Consider the following 17,626-nt stretch of genomic DNA (forward strand, 5'->3'; position numbering starts at 1 on the left):
TCTTACTTACATTATATATAATAAGTTGGTTATTATTTTTTCCCACAAAGCAGATAATGAAGAGAGCACTGCATCACATCTGTCACGAGATGCCTTATAAAACATGGCTAAGCACTGTTCAAATAGGTTCCTTTCATAAAGCTAGTGTTGCTGATTCTATTAGCGCAGGATGATTAAGCACAATCAATTATATTCATTTATTGTCAATGGACCATCACCCTTTTAAAGACCTTTTTTATAATTCTGTAGAGATTCTATGTTATGTTAGAGTTGCAATCCTTGTAAGAATTGTATACATTGATATAAAGATTATTTTCTTAAAAGAATATCTTAGGACTGTTGGAGAAAACTGGAGCAAGCAGAATAAACCCACAAAAACAGGGAGAACTAAAGCTACCATGCAGATAGCTCCCTAGGTCTAGAACTGAACCTAAGACCTCAGCATTTGAAGGCAGCAATGTTAATCACTGCACCACCATGTCACCTGCCTTGAAAATCATATTCTTTAAAGATTGATGAAAAGAAAGCCCTCAACAAACGAACACAAACTTCACAGGAATATTAAAGCAGGCAGAAGCTTTGTGCCAAATGATGCCTCATTTCAGTAGGATCCTTTCTCATGCTTGTTTTGTAATACGAAGGGGAGTGATGTAAAACTCTCTGTATTGTTTAATCAAGCATGCTGTTGATATTTTGCGTTTCTATGAAAAAAATCAAATCATTACCAGATGTGGGACCAATGGCCTTTTTCACAGTGTAATCATAGTAGTGGAATTTATACACTGAGCTATTTATAACCTCACCCTGCTGTCTTATATAACATACCTGTCACTATGTGAAACACAGCTATTTGTAGTCCAATGTTATATATGTTGAATGAGCTTCACACTTTACTGCTAATTAATTCTGTTACAGTAGATCATGTTTATAAAATAGGTAATACCCAAACTTTGGTGATTCAGCAGAATTCAACAGAGATGGGAAGAGGTGTCAAAGGTGATGTCATGGTCCACCGGGGAAAAATTGTAAAGAACATTCTCTGGGCTATATCACCACCATAACCTTTTTTAATTTTCACATTCAATGAGAGGCCTTTGAAGACTTGTGTGTTTTTATTGTCAATATTTTAGGAGAAAACTTTGTGTCCCTTTCAAAGTGATGGCTGATTGCTCATTCATGATTAAACTAGCAGTATTCCTGAAAAAGCTTTTAGAATTTAAAACTGCTAAAATAGCTTGTAACATGTTGTTGCTTGTAAAATGAAAAATGTTACAGACTGCTAATGTTTTATTCTAATTGTTTTCTTCCCACATAGATCATTGATGATTTGAAATCTAATTATAACTTTACTTAATCTGAATATGCTATTTTGAAATCTGAAGTTAGTGACTTCAGACACTTATAAGAACAATTTGGCATAGAAGACAATATTTACAAATCCTGTCCTTACCTATCGTGTCAACTGCACTGCTACTCATCTGCATTCAAGTGTTATACCAAGAATACCAGGTTGAAAAAATATATAATAAAGAATAGTCTGTCTTGTGGTATTTTATGTTGCATTCTTCCTTGTCACAGCTACTGTTTATTCCTCATAATGCAATTCATGACATTTTTCAGAAACGTGTATTATTATCATCGATGGGAAGCCTCCTCCAATCTGCTCTGTGGATTTAGGACAGCTCTCAGTGTTAGTCAGTAATAAAGTGGATATCATGTTTATTAACTGAACATAACCTGCTAGTTTCTAATAAGACAGACGTAGATTTATGATTTATTTTAAAACCTTTTATTTATTAGTCCAAAAACATTAAAGGGTAGTTCAAATACTGAATGCTATTTAGCAGACATCAGGTCTAAAGCCTCTGCCATTAGATTCATTCACCATAAAAGATGACCAGAAGTCTCAGACCTTTTTTTCATCTTTCCTTAAAAATCACAACATCCAGAATTTCAGAAGTCCTCACTTAACCTCCACTCCAAGTTCTCCACAGCAGTCCTCACAGCACTTAATCACTAAAACATATTTTTTCTCCTGTTTGCCTTTCTGTCCCACTGGTGCAAATTAATTGGAGAGGAAGAGACCAGCAAGTAAGAGGAAGGAGTGACTAGGAGGTGCAAATTATTGTGCTTGTTATTCTAAGTCTTTTCAGGATTTGCTTCGTGAAACATTTACAATCATAATGACAATCAGTGATTTTGCAGTGAAAGGGAGAGTGATGCTATTTTTTTTTTTTGTACTTTCAGCCACCTGACTCTGAGGTCTGATTGCTGTTTATTGTCTGAAGATTCCCTTGAGTGCCTGATGACTTGGCCAATGTAACAACACTCTTATTGCACACAAATGCTTTAGTCACCAGCAGAGATTTAAGGAACAGGTAAAAGGTGAGAGCTGGGCTGGTAAATATTATACCATGTACCATGTTGATTTAAAATCTGAAAGTAATTGAAGTTGCTCAATAGAAGGCTGAAAGCCCAGGGCCTGAATCGCAGTAAAACTCAGTTGAAACGCAGTTAAGAAAGATTTCTTCTCTCATAATCAGCTTTCTATTAAAAACTGAGTTATGAGTGATCTAAAATTATTGCCAAGCACTTCTACAAATATCAAAACATCAGTAAGGTATTTTATCATCTAAATCAAGTGGTTGCAAGAAACAATATACAGTAGGAGCTATGAACCAGGGTACTGGATCATTTGCTCATCAGCTGTTATCTGATTATATTGGAAAATAAATGGAAAGTTGCAACAATAATGTTTTCTTTCTTTCTGAAAGTAATATTTTTTGTGATGTTCATGTATATTGGTGGTCATTAAATGGTAGAAAATGGCTGACAAAGTGCCATGACCCAACTTTTCTAAATGTCATTTGTTCTACTACTGACCTCTAGTTACTAAAGGTCTACAAAGAGATACTGAAAGTCTGTGTGTCTGATGTCTTTTTCTGAGACCTAAAATTTGATTTGTTTTAAAGGATCCAGCATGTCATGTGATATCCCAGACATAATGAAAAATATGTAAAGCACTAAAAATGCTCAAGTGTATTTGGGTTATCAAGCCTGAGGGACATACGACAATTATCTAAGTTACAGCCATAATCTCAAACAGTGGAAATTGAGTTGCTCTGGTACAATATTTGCTTCATTGAGAGCTAAAATAAAATTAAGGTGTTTCTCATCATTCATTGTATTTCTCTGTTACTTTATTAATTGGCTCTCAAACTGACATATCAGCATTCTTAGGCAATACACATTGAAAAGCTAGATAGACAGGTCCCTGACAATCAGAGCTTTGGGCATGACAAGCCATATTCCCTAGACTCCAATTAGAATAACCCTTCAGTAAAATGATTTATATACTACCTTTTAATACATACAACAATAGAAAAATGTTTGTGGGCAGTTAAAATATTTCAATATTTTCAAAACATTATGTAATCACAATGATCAATTATGAAGTATTTCAAATCCCAAGCCACTTGAATATTCAGTAGAGGTATGAAAAACAAAATCTTCAAACCTTAACAAAGAGGTATGCCAATTTTATGGGGAATTAAAATGTTATTCTGTGGTATACAGTACATGAGTTATGAGTTCCACTTCAATTTGTTTGAATAATCAAGAGCAAATTAAAATTGAAAAATGAATATCTCATAATTTAGCTGCACTGAAGAAACAAAATTAAATATTTTTAACTTCAACATTTTTAAGAATTTCAGTATTGTTGGGAATTTTGTACATAATATTGCTGGGTATATTTTACTACAGTATAAAGAGTTCTGTACTAGGCAAAGTTTCTAAATCTTGGTAAATCTTTGAAAAAAAAGGATATGCAATGGCTTGGTTTTGTGCAAAATCAGAGCTCTGATAGCTTTTAATATGCACTCCAATACATTGCATCCGACATTAATTTTACTAATTAATACGTACGACAGTGCCATATGCTCTTTTCATGTCCTGTTTTTTCAGAAAAATGAAGCAAGATTTAGATATGTGGTGTCAGATGGGGTCTCATCTGTGAAAGCAATATAGATTGATGTTAATTTTTCACCAAATCATATATCTCTTACTATAAGAATCTAAAGAACATTCTGTTTTTGTACTGCTAAGAAAAAAAAACAAGGAAAAAGCAAAGTTTTATTAAAAGGTGAATTTTAAGGCTTCTGTTTTTGGGATATTTCTTTCTTTCCTGATATCAAGAAATTGACTAGCAAACTGATCACCATGGGCATTTCTGTGAAGATTCTCAAGCTTTATATAATTGCTGTGCATTATGTTTAACTAAGATAGACCACGATGAAGACAACTGATTTGAGTTGGATGTTCCTAGAATACTATTCTTAGCATATGGCATAATTTTCCAACAAAAGACCTTCCACCTTTCTCAGACAATCGCCTTGTCTGTTTTTCCTGTTCATCTTAACCAAGTAAAAAGCATCAAAGTTGCCTCTCTCTATGCTTCCTAACGACTGTTCTCACTGCAGGCTATTTTGAGCATTGTTAAATGGGTCAGGATGACATACCAATTAATATTTGATTTTTGCTTCCTTTTGAAGGAAAAAAAAGCTTCAGTTTCTCTATGATAGTATATGTAAGTGGCAAGAACATTCATTAGCAGAATTTGTTTTACTTTGGCTGAATGTTTTTTGATATTAAAAAAACAAACACAATGCTCTGTCTTATCATTAGAAAATACAACTGCAGTGACTTGCAGTGAAATATCTTGCACATTTTGTGTTTTCCTGATGTGAGATACCTTCTTGTTGGTTTTTAAAATTATCTTCTTAATTGCCTTTCAATTTAGCAATGCAGTCTGCAATACTGGGGCCATATTGTAATTGGCCAAAATGCACAAATTATGCAGGCTGATTACTTCACATTTTTAAATCATTAAGTGCCTGTTGCTCTTGATTTTGTGAGAAACAGCTTCATTTGCATATTTTATCCAGGGTTAATGGAAGCCAGAATAACTTCACTTTCAAATACACTTAAAAGTTTGTGGCTTGTCAGTAAAAAAAAACCCTAATCAACATTGCAAAAACAAAACACAGTCTGAACAGCAGAAAATAGGCCAGGAACCCTGTCAAGCAGAATGAGAGAAATGACATGATTTGGGAAACCACAGTACTATAACAGGTACTACATTTCTCTCCTCCCTGGATTAGCAATGCATTGTGCATCCTGCTGCTCTTTTCTGGAAGGGCTGTTAGTTCATCGCTGTGGAGGTGCTCTGGTCTCCATGGTGCTCAAACTAATCTGATGTTGTGAGTGATGATTGGACATCAACGTTGAATTATGTTTCTAATATTCGGTTGAAACAATATCAGACACCCTGAAAGATGTTTTCGAAAGACTTACTATCTTTGTGTGGAATGTTCCTGTATTTCCACAAAATTGGAAAAGAAACAGTACTATTGTAATCATGCCAATTGCTTAAATCAAACTGAAAACATTTTATTGACATCACCAAATTTTGAGTAATGAAGGTTAAAAACACCTCATATATAGAGTCTTTACATTCTGATTATCTGATTCTGATAAAGTGAACATTCGTGCCTTTTCTGTACTTAGAATACAAAGTGATTTGGTATCTGTATTATGCTGGGATAGAAATTGCTTCAGAATTCCTAAAAAAGTGTTTTGCATACACCTGATAGTCTCCCTTCTGCCATCACATAAAATACATGCCTGCTTTTGCAGTTAATTATTTAGATTTTTTTTCTGAAAGCTGTTTTTGGCTCAATATGTGAATTTGCTTTCCAAAGCCATACAACAGAGACACGCTCTTTATGCTGTCTAGAAGCAGCTACTGTATAACATCGTAATATTATAGTCATTAGTTTTCTTTCATTACAGTTTGCCACGTTCACCATGGTTTCTCTTAATTTCACTGTGACGTTCCGTACTAGATACTTTAGTTTAATGTTAAAAACCGAAAGGACATGTCATAACATTACAGATTCCTTATATATATACAGTGTACATTTTTAATATGAAGCATACATTGGTTGAAAAGCTACCTAGCCTAACCTTTTTCAGTAGCATTTATTTTGTTTTCAGTGACTTCTCTTTTAAAATGAAATTTCAACTGTGCTTTTTTGAGACAATACATAATGTTGCCCAGGAATTTTTCTTACAGACAGTGGCTCTAGGCTGCAAACATGAATGTGGGTAAACAGTAGAAATACATTACTGGGAATTTGACAAATAACCATAGAAACAGCTTTACAGTCTTGTTGCATACACAGTTCTGAATTTCTTACAGCAAATGGCTCAGCATTCCCTATTTTAGTTTTTTTCTCTGACCATACCACTATTTTTCTCTAATGGTAAAGTAATGGACAACAGCTCTGCCATTGTAACCTATACTTCCAAGTATACAGGTACAGACAGTCCGCCAGGTTAAGTTTAAATGTGATGCAACAAGAAAAGACTAAAATCCACTTTATTCTGCAGGAAAATTGAATGAATGGAGAAATACCAGGGTAAAGTGACCTTCTGATTCTGGTCAGGGTTCTGGATAAATGAAAACCAAAGCTGGTTTAGCTATATAGAGTTCCCCAATGTTGAAGAGACAATTTTTGTTTTTATCAAATAAAAGTTTAAAAAACACATTCCCCATAGATTTCCAGTAACAAGATTTCAAAGTGAAGAGATGACAAGTAAAAAGGCATGCCACGCACGCTAAACAAAAACTGTTTTTACCCAGATTTACAGCTTCTGGAACGAGCAAATGAGTGACACAAATTGTTAGGAGCGGTCAGTCACCATGCTTTGTATGGATATTCAGCTATTAGAATCCACTATTTTATAAAAAATAAATAGTTGCATGTCAATAAAGATAAAGGAGTAAGTTTAACAGAATCCAATACAAGAGTGGTGCAGAATTCATATTCCACATTCTTAATGCACAAAATAGAAGACAAAAAATGCTTATAACTTTGAAAGACCTTGAGCTTTTTAATCTCAATCAAGAATGTGCAAACATTACACACAGTACAATAATCACAAAGGATCTATACTGTCTTACAAGGTTTGCCATGCATTCTATCTAAGCAAATAAAACAATAAATGAACTCAGTCAAAGAATAAGCTGTGGAATGTCACAGACAACATAAGCATTAAATCTGACAAAAGATACATTACTGTATATAGTGTACCATATTATTATTAACCTGTTTATACCCAGGAGGACCTGAAAACCAAGAGTGTATAGATGCCTATCTCGCTTGATGAGCAGTGAAGGAGAAGTCACTCTATCCACATTCTTTCATTGCTAGGTTTGTAAAAGTATTATCTTTGACAGCAACTTTAGTGGAGCTATTCCGGCACACTGATGCGCACAGTAGTTAACTCAATGGTTCCCAATCCTGGTCCCGTAGGCCTAAACACTCTTGGTTACATGATTTAACCCTTAATTGACATTAGAAGAGAATTCATTTGAACTAAATAAAGTCCCAGACATTTGAGTAGGTTAAAGAATAAATATCCCAACCAAGCACCCTTAAGACTTCAGTTAATTCAATTAAGGTTTGGTAATTAGGCTGAGTAGGAATGAAAAACAGCAGGAATGTGGGCCTCAGGATTGGGCACCTCTGGTGTAAGTGAACAAAATAACCTGAAATATGTTAAAGCTTAAGCAAAAAAAAAACAATACGTTTTGGGAGGAGCCTGCTGGATTTGGAGTAGCCTTGAGCCTAGTAGAAACTAGTCCTTCACCCAGTGTTCACCCACACCAGGAATAACCCCTTGCATCAGATCTGTTTTACTACAGCACTGTTTATCAATAACTTATCAGCTTTGGGTAACACTTAAAAGATTCAGCTCTAGTGTGCATGTTCTCTGCGTGTAAAATGCACACCCTTCCTGCAACCAAGAGAGCATCTTACAGCCAGGTCTTGTTCAAGCAAAATTGTCTGCTTGGGTAATAATTGCATACTGATTTTTCTACATCCATCTTTATACTTATTAGGAAATAATATATAAAAAACGCGTGCAGGATCAAAGTAGACTGTGCCATCAGGAGTGTGGCAGATGGAATAGTAAGGATATTATTCCAAACCTCCTTTTCAGGCACAGCTACATACAGTCCTGCTATTGACAATAATTCGAAAGAAACTGTTCATCAAAGCAAATATATGCATTGTGACACTTGGTTATATAAGTAATTTTCTTTTAATTTGTAATGTTTTTAATGTAATTGCTAGATAAAATCAGTCTCTGATGGTGGAGCCTTTGATAAAAACAAACTAAAATTACAGAACTATTGTGTAAGTTGTGTGATGAATATACTTAAAGATTTCATTGATGACAAAGGAAATCCATAAGGACTTAACCATACACCTTATGAAAATAATTCATACATTTAAAAGAAGTCAAAGTAATAAAGATTTAATACTGTACCACTGAACTTATTGCACAAATGAAAATAACTAATCATATAACAAATGTGTCAGACTCCCATTTTAAGGACATGTAGACATGTTAAATTCTACCTTAATAAACAATCCAATATTTTTACAAGCATCATTTAATTTACATTTAACATCATGTCAATTATCTTGAGTTGGCTTAATGAAATTGTTGATGATGGACTTGGATCAGATCCTTGGACTACTTGGTTAATAGCAACCAGACAAACTAGACAGAACATCCTGGTCTCATTTTGAACATTTCTAATGTTCTTACGGTCAGTTGGTGTCTATTATTCTGTGCATCAGGGCAGTTCTACAGCCCCGGAAGACAAAAAGAAAAACTGTTAACAGGCAAATCGACTGCCCCTTCTTGACAGAAAGTTCATCTTCAACCTCAAAGAAGAGGGACATTCATACTGCAGAATTTGCTGGTCTCTTAACAACAACGTAACAGGAAATTGAACTTAATAAACACTTTATTATACTCCAGGTTCACAATTTACAGTTTTAAATAAGAAGAAAAAACTCTGTTTTACACAGATACTCTGAATTTACCAATCGAATATCAGCGCATGCACTATGTATGATTTAATCCTGAAGCAGCTATTTGAGTGCATAAATGCATTGTGCTTGAGTTCCTTTCCTAAGACAATGGGTCGGTCTGACGTACCACACATGACCCAGTAGAGACACAGAAGTACAGTGCAAATACCAGAGAACGGACTATTCAATAATATACAGTAAACTAATGTCACTAGGAAATCTCACAATAAAACATTTTTATTCCTTTATATTGGTAGTATGTAACTCTTCAGGTCACACTGTTGACAGCTCCTTTCAATACATTTTTGTGCTGCTTATAAAATATTTTTCTCTCTTTTGGACCTGCAACTCTATACAATGTACAAATGTACAGTTGGCAAGACTTTTGTAATACAATATCAGGGACCAGCCCCCATACCCACTTGTAAAAGACTGTTTAAAATTACATTTCTTTTCACTTCTTTCTACTCATCTATGACAGAAAACCACAGACGTGTTAAGATAACAATAATACTAATTACAGTACCTTCCACCATCTTTAGAATAATTGCAGCTTGTAAAGCAGGAATCTGCTGCTTTGTATTCTAGACAGAAACAAGGAATGCATTTATATGTGTAAATCCACAAATCATTCACCTTTAAATCATCCTCAACACTTTCCCTGAATCTACAATTTCAAGTACAGTATGGATTTAAAGACAATGTGCTGAATGTTAATATTTTTCTCACATTAGGTGAACAGTTATACCATTATTATTTTTAACTCCATCATCCTTCAAAGCCCTTTAAACTTTAAAGCACAACCTTAAAGTAATACAAACGGTAGACTTGTTCAAACCTACTGTATGCCTTAGTGTAACGACAGCCAGTGAAATCATGAGATAGAACTATTGACATTATTTGACTTATGCTTAATACACTAAACTCACTTTCCAAATATCAGCAGTTAAGTAAGTATGCCTTTTTAAACATAGACATCTAAATTCACTTGTTGATAGCATGCTGTCAGTTAAAATTAACATTGTTGTCTTAAATTAATTTTGCTTTCCTTAAGCACACCACTCAACAAATACAGCAAGCCTGTAAAACCTCTGAAATACATTTTTCACAATAAACTGTATATGTTCTGAAAAAAAAGCTATTCTGGTCTTATGTGGGCTATGGTCCAGCTATGATTCTATATCTCCACAACATTCCACTACAGAGTAACCTATACAGAACCCTATCTGTTGATGGAGCCATCTGTAGCAGTGTAAAGCACGGGCTGCACATCCACAAAGGGTTCAGTGATTTTCTCTTCCCTGAGGGTGGCAGCCTGGTCAGATACAGAGGAGAAAGACAAGTGGTCGTGGTCTAGGATGGTGACACGGTCTTCTGGCTTCTCCCTCTTCAAGTAGAACATCTTCCTAAACTGTTTCAGCTGCTGCAGCTCGCAGAAAGTCTCCAGCACCACCAGCATGGCAATCAGGCCCAACAGGAGGTACACTGGCAGAGAGACAAACACACATACACACACTAATTACAGGGTACAGGCCAGACAAGAGCCCTCAGCTGCTCTCGGCTCTTTCCCAGTAATTGAAAAACCTGTAGTGAGGATAAAACGCCTGGTAAAAAAAACACACCTGTCTACGGTATTTACAGAGCATCACGATTAGTGGTTTGCTCAAAATAATAAAATATACTAAGCAATTTTCTTTCTTTTTTAACAAACACTACTTGGTACACCTGTAAAACTTTAAAAGAGTATCCCCATTATTAATATCTGCAAGAAAGAAAACAGAAATAAAGTGAGGGATCGGGAATGCTTTCTTTGGAAAAAAAACTGTACCAGCAGTAGAGACACTATCAACCATCTGTCGCCCCTTACTGATGTTAATTGTAAAAAGGCCCTGCCCGCGGGCTCATTGTACCTCAGACGTCAATGCCATCATCTGCTAAATGCTTCTAAATTACACTGATTAAACCAAAAGCAGCTGGGAAAGGTAACTTTATCTAAATGACAAGGAGTGTCTCCTTGTGTCACATGAACAAGCTTTATAGCCCTTGAAAGGTACAGGCAGGTACCAGATGGAAAAAAGAACCAATGAAACAAGGTTGTTGTTGTTGCAGAGACAAAACCATGGCTTGAAAAACAACATGGTCTAGAAAAAAATACATTTGCTCTTGTAATGTCACACTGTATCGAAAACTGGATTTAAACATATTTCCGTCCACGGAATTGGATAACTTCAAGGCTCAAGAGTCAAGATCTAGTTAACCATAGTAGAAGATGTAGTAGTTCAGGTGGGCAACTGCGTCTGCATGCGTAGGCTGCAAAGGAACAAGTTATAGGTTTATTCCATGCTGAAAAGAGAAGAAAGAAAACACAACGTTTCGGCCGTGGAAGGCTCCACGGCTGAAACGTTGCGTTTTCTTTCTTTTCAGCATGGAATAAACCTATTACTTGTTCCATAGTATAAGATTCTTGCCGCTTGAAGGGGACATTTGTCTTCCTGTACTGTGCTTTGAGGAACGTTGCTAAGGCACTAATTATATCAAAGCACATAACATCTGCTCTCTACTGCAAGTACTGTTAGAGGTGCTGCAATTTAACTAGCTGTTCCTCCCTGTCTTCTGCATCCCAGACACCGGCCTTCAATGGATTATCCCTCTTAAAACTGCACCCAGTAGTACAATCCAAAACCAAGAAGATGGTAAATAGATAAGATAAGACTTCATTGATCCTGAAGGGAAATTTATGTAAATGGCCATAATGTTGAAATGACAGTCCATATGGTTACCTGCAGATAGTCACAGTTCTTGTGGGTTAAGAGAAGACAAAATAACTTAACAGTTTTTACATCCATCCATCTTCTAACCACTTAATCCAATTTAAGGTTGCAGGGGAGCCAAAGCCTAACCTGGCAAGCAGTGGGAGCAAGGTGGTTTAGACCCTGGATGGGGCTCCAGGCCATTGCAGGGCACACACAGACATAAACATGCACACCACTCACACCAGGACTAATTTTCCCAGAAGCTTATTAATGTACCAGTATGTCCCTATCACCCTGCAACTCACAACCGGCAGCCCACTGGAGCTCAGCAGGTGTGAGCCTGGTCAGTACCTGGATGGGAGACCTCCTGGGAAAAACTAAGATTGCTGCTGGAAGTGGGGCCAGTAGTACTATAAAAAGGTGCCATCCTTCAGATAAGATGTAAAACCAAGGTCCTGACTCTCTGTGGTCATTTAAAAATCCCAGGGGCGTCTCTCAAAAAGGGTAGGGGTGTTACCCCGGTGTCCTGGCCAAATTCCCCCCTGGCCTTTACCAATCATGGCCTCCTAATAATCCCCATCTAAGAAATGGCTTCATTACTTTGTTCTCCTCCCCACTGATGTGTGGTGAGTGTACTGGCACACTCTGGCTGCTGTTGCATCATTTCATTTAAAGCGCTTTGAGTGGAGTGTCCAGAAAAGCACTATATAAGTTTAAGCAATATTCTTATTATTGAATTTGAGAGGAAACTGGAGCACCCAGAGGAAACCCACACAAACATGGGAAGAACATGCAAACTCTAAGCAGATAGCATGCCAGGACAGGAATTTCACCCAGGGGCCCAGCACAGTGTGGCAGCAATGATAACCACTGCATCACCAGACTGCCCTAAACACTTTTTTTAGTAACCCCAGATAAACAAGGATCCAAATATTCAAAGAAAATCATCATTTATCACTCCATGGCACCTCACCCACTCACAAGCACAGGATACGCACCGGTGATGCCCAGTTTGTACAGCTCTCTGAACTTCTGGTTGTAGCCCTCTCCGGGTACATAATCCCCCAGACCAATGGTGCTGAGGGAGATGAAGCAGAAGTAGAAGGACTCCAGGAAGTTCCAGTTCTCCTCCAGGGCAGAGAAGACCACAGCAGGAATGATGAAGAAGCAGGACGCTGTGATGAAGGCCAAGAAAATGGCATGGATCATCCCCACCAATGGCTTGGAGAGGCCCCAGTGGGTGTGGATGTAGGTCACGGGACGGCGGGTGCTGAACACCATGATGCGCTGCACCACTGCTGTCAGGAAGAGGAGGGTGAAGGGGATCCCGATCACTGAATAGATGATGCAGAATGCCTTGCCCCCGTCTGAGAGGGGCACCGTGTGTCCATAGCCTGCAAGGGAGAAGAAGTACAGGCTGTTAAAGTATAAAAATAAGTCTTATCAAACGTCACAAATTGAGACAACAAAAATGCTCTCCACCTGATCTTTCTACCAATCCTTTTACATGTATATATATGCTAAATGTTAACCTCCGAATGTGCAAACAAAACTTTCACCTGAAACCCAATGTACTGCCTTTGATTTCTTTTCTTGGTAAGAGAACATGGAAAATAAATACGTTACCACATTACAGTAGAACAGAAAAATTTGTATTTTTCTATCCATACTGACAACGTCAAAATGCACATAGTGAAGTTATACATAACCATTTATTAAACCTACAGTGCATTGACTGTTTGCAACATTCCTCAGGCTATGGGGTAGAAACATCATTAACCTGAACCTGTGGAACTTGTGACAAATTAGATTGCTCTGCCCTGACTGTGTCCTTCGCACTAGCCCCCAAGGTCTTTAGGATAGTTTGCATAGCCAAGTATCTGCACATTTGGGGAAGTACAGTGTACAGCAGGTAAACGAACTCCCTGAACAAGCCTCTACACTCAACTCTCAGATCTGGTTCCCTCCATGAAGATTTATGACCTTTGTGACAGTACCTCTTAGTATACATGTTGTTAAAAAAATAGATGATCTAGCACGAAGGGCCATATTGTAAAGATCCTGCACCATAACTGACGTACGGGATGATGGCACTGAACTGCCTGTCAGGAAAGCCAGGATTTCACATGCGATTTATTGTGCCAGTAAATAGAAAACATCAAAACCCACTGTAGAATCCCACTGCAGTTTTCAAAGACCAGAGCCATGAACCTGCAATTCTACATCAAACATGATCTGCTACTCTGGTGACCTTTATGATAAAACGAAAGAGCACTACTTGTAGCAGTGAAGAGCACAACAGAATGGTGGGGAAGGAGTCATACCTACAGAAACACTGCATGTTAGTACTTAAATGTTTTGTTGTGCAACAGTACAGCTACTGTATCTATGGACTACAAAGGTTTATTTATATAAGTCCTTCCCATATGTCAAAAAATGTTTCAGTCTACGATCACTCCACACTTCATCATGATCTCTGAATAATGATAAAGCTTTTCATCTCATTCTTTTGTTGTTCCCTTTCCTGAAGGTGAAGCAAGAAAAGTTGCGATGAACCCTGTCAGTTGTGCTTGTTACAATGTAGTGGATGATGCAATAAGGGAGTGATACTGAAAGCAGGCACACCTGAGCTTGCTGGAGGGCCTCTGTAGTAAAAGGAAGGGCGTAATTATGAAAATCAATAACCATTCAGTGTGCTACAATATTTCCTGTGGTTCTTTTCTTCTGTGCCTGCCAAAGTTAAAACCCAATGAATAAGCAGTTGGCAATCTTGAAAGTCTATGTGTACATAATCACCACCATTGTCAGACCACAGTCCAACCCATTGGTCTCTGTTCTCACAATTCGGGTTCTCCTAGTCAAGAATCCAGCTCAGCAGCCTGTTAACAACAGGACATTCAGGGCAGTACTGGGTCTTTTATTACACAAACCACTCACTTATTCTTACAGGGGTGACTAAACGTTTCTTTTATTTTCTAAACGTTAAGTACTTCTCTGCAGAATGTTTTCAAATAAAGCATTTGACATTGAAGGAAGTGATTTTATGGTTACCAGTGGGAGGGACAATTCTTTAACAGGAACAAAGTGCAACTGCTCTTTGAATACAGTAATGGTGTGATACCTAGTGACACAGATATAACCATGAGAACTCCCTTGTTTATAACTATGTTCTAGGTTTACCATTCACCTAACAAGGCAACTGCATTGATATGTCATTATCATCAGGAAGTCTAGGCCAAATATCCTAAAGTAAACCGATTATTTTAAAAACAACTCTTTACAGGCTTTAGTAAGGACAATGGTGAGATGCCAGTGCCGGGAAAGGTAAGTCATGGGGATCGTGTTTCCTCACTGCAGTCAGACGAGCCATGCTGACGGTGAATGGTGACTTCTACTGGGGCTCTCAGGAGTCGAGTTTCACCTGAGCGCCTGCAGCGCTCTAGAGACTTTGTATATCAATGCACAGAGAAAGGAAATGGGTTTCGAACATATAGGGTTACATGAAGTTTAATTAGATCTTCAGAATTTAATCGTGGACTTCGAAATAGATCTGTTTGTAACTTTATTATTTGGCTGATTTGGTTATTTTGCTGATGGAAGGAAAAAAAGCAAATCTTATCTGTAGGACAACAAAACGAGTGGATTTCTGTTGTCTAAAGGTCTGAAATATAATGTTTAACCACCTAATAGTACCCTCCCCCCCAAAAACAAAACAAAACTGCGAGGCCCATCGGGATAAACTGATCGATGTCAATCAAGCACCCCAGTCTTAACCAAAGTGTAGGATGACTGTGGCACATCAGACACTGAACAAAGGGTCCACTGAGCGAACACATGCATATTATTACAGGTCAAAACATTCCATGATGCAAATCTAGGCTCACTGAGCGACCCCACCCTTACTGGCTTGACACATAAGTAACACAACATGAGAGTGATACTATAATATATTATCCCGACAATCAAATTTTGAGCCATTTAGGAAAATCCACTACCAATTTACATAAAGCAGATACAACACGGCTATTTCGACATGCCCCTTTACTGAACATCCTGCATCGCTGTATTTGACTTCCCCCCGGTACTTCCTTACCTGTGGTAGACAGAACTGTGCTCGCGAAGAACAGAGCTGATGTGAAGTCCCAGTTCCAGTTGGCGGTGGCGTTGTTCAGCATGGAGACCCCATAATTGCTGGCCTCCAGCGCCTTGGCGAGGAACTCCTCCAGCCGGTCCTCCGACAGGCACTCGTTCTCCTGCAGAAACTTCCGCTTCACATTGCGGAGATCTTGCCGGAGCTCGTCCTCATAAGGCAGCTCGACCGAGGAGAATACCACGGCCCCGAAAATCAAATACAGCACATAGCCCAGGATCAGAAACAAGAAATACCACGTCGATTTATTACTCTGTATGAGACGCACACATGAGTTACTTGTGAGGGATTGTAACATCTTCCAGTAGCTAAATTGGTATTAACAGTAATGTTACTGTTATTTCTCAAGACCGTATCCTTTGCACCAAATACGACTTAGAACCAGCTAGGATTCATTTGTGTGTCGCATTCGCGCAGCGCCAATTCTTTTTCCCGATCCCTGTTTTTCTTTGGTTCGGTCGGTTCACATTCATTGAGGCTAGACGAGCTGATGTGGCGATGACTTCAGCCCGCCTGTGACGTTATTGGCTCCCCAGCCCAGGTAACAGGAGGAGGACCGAAGAGCTTCCTTAGCTACAGAAGGAGGAGGCAGTGCTTCGGCGCGTAGCAGCGCAGAGCGAAGCGGCTGACAAAAGGACTGAAGTTCAAACTCACTCCCTTTGTGCAAATGCCCGCTCGCTCTCATGGCACAACAGTGAAATACAGATAAGACAGAGATATTGTAGCGTACTGTACATATAAGGTACTGTATATATTTGCGTAGATATCTGCCCAGTGTGTGCATGCGTACTTATGTATACGTGGCCTGCCTTAGCATACAAAAAAATGATATAATAAAATCATCCTCGACATTCCGGTTTGTCCGGGATTCTGAAGGTATCGTGTTTTCATGGGTTGAAGACTCATTTGATTTTAAGCCTTGGAGTGATGGCGACGTGGAAAAATCTAGACCGTTTTCACACGATATGTCAAGTATGTTAATTTAGACTCCGGTGCTATGCCTGTGGTGTCCGACTATCAAATTACAGGTTTCATTCTGATATGTCTGTTTTGGCACAGGACTCAACAACAAGCACAGGTCTTAACATATACGCTCAAACTGCCCCCGTCTTCTTTTTAACGACATTTATCATTTCACAGGAAACTCCCACACAACGCACAGTTAGAAATAGGAAATGACAATAAACGGTGCTTTTGAACCTACAAAATAAAAGTTTCATGCAGCTTTTAGATCTAGAAAATTCGTCAAAGGCAGGCTGGCAGGTAATGGGCTTTAGGAGTGAGTGCTTCACGTTAAAAATATCCATGCTTTTAAAGATTGGTGCTTCATTATGTTATCCAAGTAAAAAACAAATAATTAACATAGTGAAGACGATTTGGTGAATGGAAGCGGCAGTTTACATTAAACTCACCCTCACACACCTCAGTCTCACACCACACAGAAACACGTGCTGTAAGGCTTGTGAAAAGCAGATACTGTATGCATTGTGACTCTTGCTAAACTTGAGTTTCTGCATCATTGCACAGATTGAATTCTCAGATGACGCCACAGTGAATTCCTTTACAGACGGCTGATGCTCATTTCGTGTACCTGTCTGTTGTAGTTTATCTACTGCAGGGTGTCCACCCAACAATAAGCCAGAAGGGGGTTTTACTGCTGAGTTCATTTTAACTGTAAAGGGTTACAGTTAAAACGTTAAAACGGAATTCATTCACAACCTGCGCAGTGCCAAGAGTCATGTTTTTTTTTTCTGAGAGGGGCAGAAACG

At 38.2% G+C, this 17,626-nt stretch overlaps 1 protein-coding gene across 1 annotated transcript; it reads right to left on the bottom strand.

Annotated features, from left to right (window-relative positions):
* Positions 1-6,930: 6,930 nt before the first annotated feature.
* Positions 6,931-17,288, bottom strand: kcnk1b (potassium channel, subfamily K, member 1b). The gene is made up of 3 exons (XM_088609739.1): positions 15,801-17,288; positions 12,706-13,101; positions 6,931-10,439 (listed from the first exon to the last, which is right to left on the bottom strand). Exons 1-3 carry the CDS (start codon positions 16,153-16,155, stop codon positions 10,177-10,179), a joined length of 1,014 nt encoding a protein of 337 aa, XP_088465865.1. The 5' UTR covers positions 16,156-17,288; the 3' UTR covers positions 6,931-10,176.
* Positions 17,289-17,626: the final 338 nt, after the last annotated feature.

This window comes from Lepisosteus platostomus, chromosome 17, assembly GCF_059453375.1.
Source record: "Lepisosteus platostomus isolate fLepPlt1 chromosome 17, fLepPlt1.hap1, whole genome shotgun sequence".
In the NCBI taxonomy this organism is placed as follows: Eukaryota; Metazoa; Chordata; class Actinopteri; order Semionotiformes; family Lepisosteidae; genus Lepisosteus; species Lepisosteus platostomus.

What these genes read in the sequence shown, in the direction of transcription:
- kcnk1b (XM_088609739.1), bottom strand. Translation starts at nt 16,155, where the DNA reads ATGTTACAATCCCTCACAAGTAACTCATGTGTGCGTCTCATACAGAGT. An exon ending in CACAGTTCTGTCTACCACAG is followed by an intron (nt 13,102 to 15,800) that starts GTAAGGAAGTAC and finishes TCTCCCTTGCAG; the next exon opens with GCTATGGACACACGGTGCCC. An exon ending in GTACAAACTGGGCATCACCG is followed by an intron (nt 10,440 to 12,705) that starts GTGCGTATCCTG and finishes TCTCTCTGCCAG; the next exon opens with TGTACCTCCTGTTGGGCCTG.